Source organism: Chrysemys picta, chromosome 2 (genome assembly GCF_011386835.1).
Source record: "Chrysemys picta bellii isolate R12L10 chromosome 2, ASM1138683v2, whole genome shotgun sequence".
NCBI classification, from domain to species: domain Eukaryota; kingdom Metazoa; phylum Chordata; order Testudines; family Emydidae; genus Chrysemys; species Chrysemys picta.
Genome location: NC_088792.1, coordinates 252,606,163 through 252,618,177, shown reverse-complemented (window position 1 = coordinate 252,618,177; position 12,015 = coordinate 252,606,163). Strand labels below are relative to the sequence as shown.

The 12,015-nt window shown below is 50.0% G+C and overlaps 1 protein-coding gene across 5 annotated transcripts in view; it reads left to right on the top strand.

The window, feature by feature from the left end:
• The window catches only part of RGS22 (regulator of G protein signaling 22), a 103,539-nt gene that overhangs the window by 58,287 nt on the left and 33,237 nt on the right, over positions 1-12,015 (top strand). For all 5 annotated transcript variants that reach the window (XM_024105301.3, XM_024105299.3, XM_024105300.3 and 2 more), the window contains one exon: positions 11,565-11,759. In XM_024105301.3, the coding sequence (XP_023961069.2) occupies positions 11,565-11,759 (195 nt within the window). The remainder of the gene's footprint in view (positions 1-11,564; positions 11,760-12,015) is intronic.

Sequence of the window (12,015 nt, the reverse complement as noted above, 5' to 3'; positions counted from 1 at the left end):
GGTTATTTCACTATGAACACACATGCTGGAGTGTAAAACGAATTGGAAAAGAAAAATAATAAAGAAACACAAGTTGCAATCTGCTATGAAAAATAGTATTTAGGGTTAGACAAATATAATACAATTATTGGAAATATAATATTTTAATACTAGAGCCAATTTAGATGAAGAGTTATTATTATCATGGACTTGTTGGGGAACAATACTAAGCATTTTTTTTATTTTTGCATAAACCTAAGCATTCTGAGATTACATACTGAAAATCTTTACATTTAGGGATGAGCTTAACCAAAACCTCAGATCTGAACATTCCCGAATTTGGGAGTTCATAATCCAGACCTGAATCATAATCTGATTTTCCCAGATGTTTGGTATATTTGCATTTGGTCCATTATAAATAATTTCAAGATGCAAACTCTGATCAGACTCCAGATCACAGTTTTGGTTTGGACCCATCACTAACTTTAGTACTTTTATAGAAAAATATATAGCTGGAAGGTAGGAAAATTCTTTGTATGTTTTACTGAAGTTGCAAAACATTGAATAAATTAAGTCTGATGAGCCTGAGATTTTACATGTGCAAAGGTCTTTATTTGAATTTTACAGCCTTATATTCATTTAATTTAAACTGAGTTTCTTGTAATACACAATATAATGCTCTATGAATTCCTTAGTGCACAGGCTCGCATAGGGGCCATTCAGTAGTTTCACAGCCCCAGTGAAAATCTGAAAGCACAGTACTTCTTATAGTTCTCTGGCATGGAGCGGAAGCAAGGCCACTGATACACCGGGGTAGTTGAGCAGGACAGTCACCCTGGACACCAGCTTCCAGGAGGAGCCAAACTGCTGAGCAGCTCATTTTTTTGGTCTCAGCTGCTCAAAGAATGGAGATGAGCGCCGAAAATGTTTTCCACCCTGGGAGCGCTCCTGGATACACCCTTTAAGACAGGGGTGGGCAAACTTTTTGGACCGAGGGCCACATCTGGGTGGGGAAATTGTATGCAGGGCTGGGGCAGGGGGTTGAGGTGCGGGAAGGAGTGCAGGGTGTGGGAGGGGGTGCGGTGTGCACAGGGCCGGCTCCAGCGTTTTTGCCGCCCGAAGTGGCGAGAAAAAATACAAGCTGTGATCGACGGCACTTCGGCGGCAGCTCTGCCCTGCCGCTTCATTCTTCGGTGGCAATTCGGCAGCAGGTGCTTCCTTCCGAGAGGGACCTAGGGATCCGCCGCCAAAGAGCCGGACGTGCCGCCCCTGTCCATTGGCCATCCCAAGCACCTGCTCGCTGCGCTGGTGCCTGGAGCCGGCCCTGGGTGTGCAGAAAGGGGCTCAGGGCAAGGGATTGGGGTGGAGGAGGGGTGCGGGGTGTATGAGGAGGCTCGGGGAAGGGGTTGGGGTGCAGAAGGGGTGGGGAGTGCAGGAGGGAGCTCAGGACAGGGGTGCAGGAGGGGTGCAGACTGCAGGAGGGGGCTCTGGGCAGGGGGTTGGGGTCCAGGAGGGGTGCGGGGTGCAGGCAGGGGGCTTAGGGCAGGGAGTTGGAGGGCGAGTGCAGGTGGGGTTCGGGCTCCGGCCTGGCGCCGCTTACCTAAAGTGGCTCTGGGGTGGCAGCGGTGTGCACCGGTGCCAGGGCAGGCTCCCTGCATGCCTGCCCTGGCCCCATGCTGCTCCAGGAAACTCTGCAGCCCCTGGGGGAGGGGGGGCGGAGGGCACCACGTGCCTTGTCCTTGCCGCGCCTCCAGGTACCTCCCCCAAAGCTCCCATTGGAGCCCGTTCCCCGTTCCCGGCCAATGGGAGCTGCAGGGGGCGGTGCTTGGAGGCAAGGGCAACACATGACGCCCTCTGCCCACCCGCCCGGGGGCCGCAGGGAAGTGGTGCCGGCCGCTTCTGAGAGTGGCGTGGGGCCCATGGCGCCACAGGGGGCAATCCCACAGGCCGGATCCAAAGCCCTGAGGGCCGGATCCAGCCCGCAGGCCGTAGTTTGCCCACCCCTGCTTTAAGAGCATGTAATGTGTTCTTCCCTCTGAAACTGACTGGCTCCATTCGACAATTCAGAAGGAGAAAGCCATAGGCACCACTTCTCCACTTGTTTGTGATGACCAGCAAAATTTGCAGTAATATCCCATTCACTCCTTACATTCAGGCCAGGGCAAGCTGTGCAGTTGTGACTGACCCCTGTGCCGGGAACACAAGGTGGTGGAAGGTTCCTTGTCACCTCTCCCATCATGCATCAGCACAAGCACTTAGTCACAATCTGGCCCTATATTTCTACTTGGGGGCTCAGATATTACAATGATGGGCATAGTATAAAAATCTTGATAGAAAGGTAGGTTGTGGACCAGCTCCTCAGATGTCATAAATCTGTGCATCTCCCTTGAAGTCAACAGAATTACGTCAGTTTAGAGCAGCTGAGGATCTGGCCCTTAGGGTATATGTCTATGCTGCACTGTAAACTTGAGTGTCCACACTGAATTGTAAATCTGGGTTTACAATTGCTGGACCTTGGTCTCACAGCCATGCTAACGCATCCATACTGCACTACGCAGACCTTCTGACTCAGTTCTGCGAGTTGAAGCGCATCCACATTGCAAAATGACAGAGCTTGGACCCAAGTCACAGTGGTATTCAGGCTCTGACATACCCTGTAGCAGGATCCCAGGATCCAGGTCCCGAGTGCTTGCTGACCTGACTCAGACTGATCCGTGTGCAGATGGAAGTAACTATATATAGCCTAATGGATATAAGGTCTGCCTTTATGTAGGAGCTTATTCTGTAGCATCTCCACATGTGAAATGGAAGTGGTGTCACTAGCAGTTCCACATGTGGAGCAGCTGCAGTATCAGGCCCTGATGTTGCAAAGGTAGTGAGTTCAAAGCCAGTTAATAATTTATGACATTGTCTATCAAGGTAATTATAGATTAGTTTTTCCAACTTTTCCAATTTCTAACCAAAACAAACAGAAAGCCATTGAATGAAAACATTTTGTATATAAAAAATTCTATTTAGAGAGAGAACAGTTCCATCAAAGAAAGATGTGATTTGTGTTTTAAAAAGCCACATTACAGTAGGGTTAGCCATTTAAATGACCAGGTTAAATCTAATACACTGGGGTCTTCGCTAATTCAGAGCTCCCATGTGTGGTTTTATGAGTGGACCAACTTAGTCCTATTGCTGTCTAATTTGACTTGAATAAAATGTCTAACCCCTTTATGAGATGGTTATTTTTATAGATATCACATCTTTATATGGCTGGACTGTTCTTTTTATAACTTGGCTTTTTTACATGTGAAATGAGTTGGATCAGATTAAAATATGATGTAATTGTAACTTTATTAGTTTTAAGTAACTTCCAAGGTTTGACATCACTGTGAATCTAATTAGTGCTCTATCTGCAAAATTTCAGTTTATTTTATAATTAGCCAGGGGTGTACATTGATCTGATAAATTTGGTTGAGTTTTTCAGCTTAGCTTTACCTATGGATTTGTTAGTTTCTTAGTCTCACCCCTACACATGGGAATCTTTATCTGGGTTAACAATGTATAGACCGTGCTAAAAACAAACCCGTCTTGCTTTTTAGGTGCCTACATATATGTAGAAAATGGGTGGAATCCTGCATGGTTGTTAAAGATGCTAGTCATTAAAAATTCTAAGGATGACAGTTGCAAAGGATCCATGTGCTTTGGTGACTTGGCTTTTGCAGAGTTTAAAGAGCCACTGTCAAGTGTTTAGGCCCAAAGTATTGGTTCTTCTTGGAGTGCTTACACATGTCTATTCCAGTGTAAGGATGTGTGTGCCCTGAGCAAAGTTGCTGGAATTTTTCCCCCTAGTGCAGGGGTTCTCATCTACTGCAGGAGTTCTTCCCCCTACTGCCGGGGTTGTGACCCCCCTCAGGAGGTCTCAAGGTTATTACATGGGGGGGAGGGGTCATAGAATCATAGAAGATTAGGGTTGGAAGAGACCTCAGGAAGTCATCTAGTCCAACCCCCTGCTCAAAGCAGGACCAACACCTACTAAATCATCTCAGCCCGGGCTTTGTCAAGCGGGGCCTTAAAAACCTCTAAGGATGGAGATTCCACCACCTCCCTAGGTAACCCATTCCAGTGCTTCACCACCCTCCTAGTGAAATAGTGTTTCCTAATATCCAACCTAGACTTCCCCCACTGCAACCTGAGACCATTGTTCCTTGTTCTGTCATCTGCCACCATTGAGAACAGCTGAGCTCCATCCTCTTTGGAACCCCCCTTCAGGTAGTTGAAGGCTGCTATCAAATGCCCCCCTCCAGGGCCGGCTCCAGCATTTCTGCTGCCCCAAGCCAAAAAAAAAAAAAAGCCGCGGCAGGTCCTTCGCTCCTAGAAGGAGTGAGGGACCTGCCGCCCCAGAATTGCCACAGGTGCCACCCCTCTCCCTTAGCCACCCCAAGCACCTGCTTGTTAAGCTGGTGCCTGGAGCCGGCCCTGCCCCCCTCACTCTTCTCTTCTGCAGACTAAACAAGCCCAGTTCCCTTGAACCTGGAGGTTCAAGACTCAGCGCTACTGAGCAGCAGAGAGCTGTTGCTCGGACTTCGCCCAGTACCGTGTCCGCCCTTTAAAGGGAAAACTTCCTTTGGCAGCCTCCACGTGATCTTTGCTGTGACACTGATCATTGGCACTGAAGGGAATGGCATTGCCTTGCTCTCCGCGCTGCAGTTCATCATCAGAGTCAGAAGTGGGGTCCTAACTCCCTCCATTGACACAGCCACCCGCACTGCTCTCCAGGCCATTCCTTTTTTATTGTTGCCCCAAGTACAGGGGTGCCACCGAACACTTAGGCGCCAGTTCCCATGGACCTGGCAGCTATGCAATGACTGCTTAGGAACCGATGGGACGTGCCCCCTCAGGGCAGCTTCTCAAGGCAATCATACTCAGTGGCCTCGGAAAGTATGACACCCCTGGTACTGGACCGAGAGACCTCTCACTCAGACTCCGGTACAGAACCCAACACCGAGCCTCAGGAGGAAGTCCTGCAGGCCTCTGTGGAGATTGAGGAAGTGAGGAGGCTCCTCGGCTGGTTATAGCCTCCTCATCCTTCTCTCCAGATGAGGCAGGGGTGGCAGCAGGAGTGTCTCCACTGCAAGATGACCACAAGGAATACCAGGACTTGTTAAAGAGGGTAACCTCAAACTTACAGGAGAGGTGGTTAAGGAGACAATACGTAGTCTCTTAGCCATTTTGTCAGCAGTGAGCCCTTTTAGAGTGGCTCTACCACTCAATGAAGCCATTATGGACCCCATCAAGGCACTGTGGCAAACTCCTGCCTCCTTCCCTCCTACAGTGAAGTGCACAGAATGCAAATACTTTGTATCAGCTAAAGGATATGAGTTCCTATTCTTGCACTCTCCCCCAGGGGTCCCTGGTTGTGGCGGCTGCCAATGAAAGGGATCATCAAGGTCAAGTGGGATCTATATCCAAGGGGAAAGATTTAAAGAAATTGGACCTGTTTGGCTGAAAAGCCTACTCCATGAGGGCCCTACCGCTCTGCATAGTGAACCAGCAAGCCTTGCTAGTCTGCTATGATTTTAATGTGGGAGTTCATGCTAAAATTTAAGGAATTGCTCCCCCAGGACTCTAGACAAGAGATCTCATCCTTAGTTGAGGAAGGGAAGATAGTGGCAAGGGCCTCCCTTTAAGTGGCTCTGGATGCTGCTGATTCCATGGCCAGATCAATGGCCGCAGCTGTAACCATGCGCAGGAGCTCGTGGCTGCAGTCCTCAGAGTTTCCACATGAGGTGCACCAAACTCTCCTTTTGAAGGGTCATCGCTCTTTTCGGAGCAAACGGACACTAGACTACATGGCCTCAAGGACTCTAAAGAGACCTTGAAATCTCTGGGTCTGTATATCCTGGCAGTATCCAGAGGGCACTACAGGTTCCAACAGACTGGCCACTACTTTGCCCAATCAGTCAGGCAAGATCAACAGAGGAGGAAGAGCAGGGGGTTCAGACATAAGCCCCTTTGCAATCCTCCTTAGCAGGCCCTGCGCAGACTGGGCCCAGACACTCGGGGATCTCGAAGCACTCGTTTTGATGAGATGCTCGAGGTCAACATTACAATCCCCTCAACACCAGATCCAGCTACCCCTTCTTTTTCCAACCAGCTCCTCCACTCCCTCAGTGCCTGGGTCCACATTACCTCAGATCTCTGGGTTCTAAGCACAGTAGAAGTGTATTACACCATCCAATTTTTGTCTACCCCACCTTCCTATCCCCCCCCCCCAACCTATCCCTCTTCAGGGACCCTTCTCATGAGCAACTGTTGGAAGAAGAAGTCCAATCCCTCCTTCGGAAGAGGCCACAGACGATTCCTAAGATTTGTTATGAACAAGTTCATTACCAGTTTGTGGTCCTTCCATTTGGCCTGTCGGCTGCTCAATAGATCTTCACCAAATGCATGGCAGCGGTGGCAGCCTTTCTTAGAAAAAAGGGAGTTCATGTATTCCCGTCCCTCGACGACTGGCTGGTAAGAGACTGCTCCAGAGCTCAAGAGGAATCTGACATCCATCTTATCCAATCGACCTTCAGGGTGCTAGGTCTACTGATAAACATCCAGAAATCCACTCTTATCCCTGTTCGTCGGTGCGGTTCTCAACTCCGTGCAAGCGATAGACCTACTTCCGGACAATTGTTTTCATTCAGTTACAACCCTAATAAGGTCCCTCCAGTCTCATCTGACCAAGACTGCATGAAAGTGTCTAAGCCTTCTGGGCCACATGGCTTCATGCACGTATGTAGTGCAACACACAAGGCTACATCTCAGACCTCTCCAAGCCTTGTTGGCCATGGTATACTCTCCTTTACATCATCATCTGGACTCAGTGGTCACTGTTCCCGCTCAGGTCCTCGATTCACTGACATGGTGGTTGAACCACCATGTGGAACGTGCAGGGGTATCCTCAACTGTCTGTGTCTCTAGTATCTGATGCATCAGCCCTCAGCTGGGGAGCCCACCTAGGATCTCTCAGAACTCAGGGCCTCTGGTCTGAAGAAGTAGAGTTGCCAACTTTCTAATCACACACAGAACCAAACACTCCTGCCCCACCCCCTGCTTGGCTCCTTCTCCGAGGCCCACCCCCTGGCCCCGGCCCTGCTCGCTTGATCCTCCCTTCCTCTGTTGCTCACTCTTCCCCACCCTCACTCACTTTCACAGGTCTGGGGCAGGGGGTTGGGGTACAGGAGGGGGTGAGGGCTCTGGGCTGGGGGTGCAGGTTCTGGGGTGGGACTGGGGATGAGGGCTTTGGGGTGCAGGAGGGGGTTCTAGGCTGGGGCAGAGGGCTGGGATGCAGGGGGGTGAGGGTTCCGGCTGGGGATGTGGGCTCTGGGGTGGGGCCAGGGATGAGGGGTTTGGGGTGTGGGAGGGGGCTCCGGGCTGGGCCAGAGGGTTGGGGTACAGGAGGATGTGTGCGGTCCCAGCAGCACTTACTACGGCTCCAAGGAAGTAGCCACCAGGTCCCTGTGACCTCTAGGTGCATGAGTGGCCAGGCGGCTCTGCGCGGTGTGTGCTGTCTTCGTGCCCGCAGGCATTGCTCTCCGCAGCTCCCACTGGCCATGGTTCCTGGCCAATGGGAGCTATGGAGCCGCCACTTGGGACGGGGTCAGTGCGCTGAGCCTCCCTGGCTACCCATGTGCCTAGGAGCCACAGGGACCTGGCAGCTGCTTCCGGGAGCCGCCCAGAGCCAGGGCAGGTAGGAAGCTTGCCTTAGCCCTGGGCTCCTGCTGTGCCACCAGTCAGACTTTTAATGGCCCAGTCAGTGATGCCGACGGGAGCCGCCAGGGTCCCTTTTCGACCAGGTGTTCTGGTGGAAAACTGGACGCCTGGTAACCCTGTCAAGAAGAGCTTTCCCTTCATATCAATGTCAGGAAGCTTTGGGGGGGGGGAGGGCAGGGGGTGCCTAGCCCACCAAGTGTTCCTACCCCACATTACAAACAAAACTATTTCGGTTCTCACAGACAACACAATGGCCATGTTCTACATAAACAGACAGGGAAGGGCGCAATCTTCCCCCCTGTGTCAGGAAGCAATCCAGCTGTAGGAGCTCTGCATTGCTCACTCAATCAGTCTAGAAGTGTCCTATCTTCTGGGAACACAGAACCAGCCGGCCGATCACCTCAGCAGGTCTTTCTCCTCTAACCATGAATGATCTCTCTGACCGGACATCATGAGGGACATCTTCCAACGGTGGGGGACTCCCCTTATAGACCTGTTTGCTACCTGCAACAACAGGAAATGCCATCAATTCTATTCCCTGTGAGACCACTGCCCAGGGTCTCTCACAGACACATTCCTGTTGTCATGGACAAAACATCTGTATTATACATTTCCGCCTACCCCACTGAGTCACAGGGTTCTGACGAAGATCAAGCAGGACTGAGCATGGGTCATTCTCATAGCCCCAGCGTGGCCCAGGCAACATTGGTTCACCACCCTCTTAGGCCTTTCAGTGGAGATTCCATTACTGCTTCTGCTACACCCAGACCTGATCTCTTGAGACCACAGTTGGCTGCTCCACACAAACCTCAGTTCCCTTCATCTAACAGCCTGGAAGCTCCATGGCTGACTCCTGAGGAGCAGGCTTGCTCGGAGCAGGTCAGTAGAGTCCTACTGGGCAACAGAAGGCCACCTACCTTGCAAAATGGAAGTGGTTCTCCATCTAGTCCTCCCAATGGGGAATTCCACCTATGCAGTCCATTCTGCAGCTCATTTTGGAGTACCTTCTACTGCTGAAACAACAAGATCTGGCCCTCTCTTCAGTCAAGATCCACCTAGTGGCCATCTCAGCCTTCTATCCCAAGGTTGACAACCAATCTGTTTATTCACACAAGATCATGATCCTTTTTTTCCAAGACTTGGAGAGGGTATACCCCCAGGTTAGAGAACCCATTCCTCCTTGGGATCTAAGCCTTGTCTTGTCAAAGGTCATGGGCCCACCATTTGAGCGGCTAGCAACATGCTCATTGTTATACCTTTCCTGGAAAGTGGCCTCCTTAATGGCCATGACTTCAGCCAGAAGGGTATCAGAGATCCAGGCCCTTACATCGGAGCCCCCTGTAAGGGTACGGACTCACCCCTGCGGCGCCCCCTACTGGTTACTCCGGGGAATCGGCTCGTCCAGTGTCTGGAGCACCCTCTGCAGGCCAGTGATTCGTCTTGTCCCTACTTCTGGCCCCTGTGTCCCTCCCAGGACCCCAGTGCCCCTTGCTCTGCCAGGGGGCAGCACCCCACAGATCTGGGTCCCCCCCCCCGGGGAACCCCCACCCACTATCCCCACCTTGTCTCAGCACTAGGCCACTGCCAGTCACCAACTAGCCCCCACTCCCTGGGGCAGACTGCAGTATAGGCCACTCATCACAGGCAAGGAGGGTTTGGACCTGCTGCCTTGGCTGCTCTCTGCAACCCCCAGTACCCCTTGGCCTATTACCAGGCCGCAGCCTGGGGCTATCCAGGCTGGAGCTCCCCAGCTCCTCAGTCTTTCCCCAGCCCTGCTGCACTACAGGTACTCTGTCTAGCTCCCTGCAGCCAGGCCCTTCTCTCGCTGAACACAGAGAGAGACTCCGCCCTGAGCTCCTGGCTCCCAGCCTTTATAGGGCCTGCTGAGGCTGTTTGGGGCATGGCCCCAGCTGCAGCCACTTCCCCCAGTCAGCTCAGCCTTCACACTGCCTGCTCCCTGGGCTATCTCAAGCCCTTCCAGGCAGGAGCAGGTGTCCATCCTGCTACACCCCATATACAAACTTCTTCAGCATAAGGTTCAGCTGCATCCACACCTGTCATTCCTCCCAAAGGTGGTGTCACAATTCCACTCAATCAAGCAATCTTCCTGCTGGTATTCTACCCTAAACCCTATGCGAACAGAGAGGAGCAGCACTTGCACTCTTTAGATCTTAGACAGGATCTGGCTCTCCATATACAAAGGACCAAACCGTTCTGCAGATCAACTCAGCTGTTCATCGCAATAGCAGAGAAGAAAGTGCCTTCCCATCTCTGCCCAGAGAATTTCATCCTGGATTACTTTATGCATCCGGACGTGCCACGAACTCGTGGGCATTTTACCTCCAGCTAATCTGACTGCTCATTCCACACCTCCTCAGCCACCTTCCTAGTGCAAGTCCCTATTCAGGACATCTGCAGAGCAACAACCTGGTCATCAGTGCACACATTTTCAACACACTATTCCATCACCCAGCAGACTAGAGACCATGCCAACTTCGGCCATGCAGTCTTGCAGTCAGCCTGTCCTTGAACTCCGAGCCCACCTCCTGCACGACTGCTTGTGAATCACCTACATTGGAATGGACATGTGCAAGCACTTGAAGAAGAAAAAACGGGTACTAATCTTTCTGTAAATGTTGGTTCTTCAAAATCTCTTGCACATGTCCATTCCAAAACCCACCCTCCATCTCTTATTGGAGTTACTCAGTAAAAATAAACTGAGGGAAGCGGGGCTGGCAGGCATCAGAGGGCACTGGGACTGACCCAAGGGATACCACGAGGGGAAAAAATTCATGCAACTGTGCTTGGGGTGCACACACACCTACATCGGAATGGACATGTGCAACACATCTCGAAGAACAACAGTTATAGAAAGGTTGGTAACCATTTTGGATTTTTTTTTTAATGGTTGAAGTTTGACATAACTTGATATGCTAAATAAAGAAAAGAGAAATTATTTTTAACTATTCAAACATTCCTCTGCTCTGCTAGACACTGAAACACAATAGTATTTTATTAGTGCATGAGAACCAGAAAGTAAAACTGACCAGCCTCACTTCACTGTCTAAGCTGAGTGAGACAAAACAAGGAAAGCTATTTTCTCAGCTGGTCTATATTAGTGTAGCTCCATTCAAGTCAGTGAGCCATGCTGATTTACCCCAGCTTAGAATCTAAGAAGCTTCGGTGAGGTTTTAGGCCCAAGCTCTCCATTGGGATATGCTGAAGTGGGCTCCTGTGCTGTGGCAGAGTCCCAGTGAAATCAATGAGGGTCTGCATAAGCACAGAAGTCCATGCTAGTGGATCCCGAAGCAGGATTGCAGTCTTCTTGGTATTTAGAATTTTCAATTTTAGGTTAAAATTCCAAAATCTTGCTTGGTTTGGTTTCTAAAAAGCAAGAAGTAACCATCTTTCACAAAATGGTTTATTGTGTTATAGAACAGTGCATCCTGTTACAGTTAAATGTTTAGAGTAATAACAGTGTGTAACTCAAAGATGAAGATTCGCATTTGTTATTGTGATTGCAACTAAGGATCAGCAAAATGTCTCTATGTAAGCATTACCATCACCATTATGCATGATTTTGGCATCAAAGAAGCTTTTAATAAGCAGAAAATGTAGGAGTAAGGAAGTCAGGGAGCTGTGGCAGAAACTGTATTTTGGAAAACTTAGTAGCATCAAGGGAATAGAGGAAGCGGGGGAAGATGATGTGACCGAGAGAGTAACTAGGATAATAAAAAACAGTTTGCTACCACACTCATCTTTAACTAACTTATTTACTGTAGCCATTAGAATGGATGGTGCTTAAAAAACTGTTGTCTTCTCTTTTATTGTAGTTCCTTTATGCCACTTACATTGCTCCTTCTGCCAGCACGGATATTGGACTGCAACAGGATAAGAAAAATGAGATTTATCAGAAAATTGAGCCACCTTATGAGGATCTTTTTGACCCAGCAGAAGAATATATCCTCACCCTTCTGCTGGTACCATGGATGAAAATGGTGGAAGTAGACAAATCCATTTATGGAAAGGTAACTTATATAGGGCCAGCTAGTGAGGGGCCCTTATTCTGTCCCTTGATCATCCCCATTCAAGTCACTGGGCTTGAGTGAGTGCAGGTATTGCTCCCTCAGTGTTCCTCATAAGGGAAAAAATGGGGCCATAGCCGCAGTTCCCCTCTGCACTGACCAATGGAATGAGTAGGACACATTGTGGAGAGCAGGCTACACCATTCTGAAGATGCAACCTGCACTGTTCTCTAATGAACTGGATCACTCTGTTCTGGGA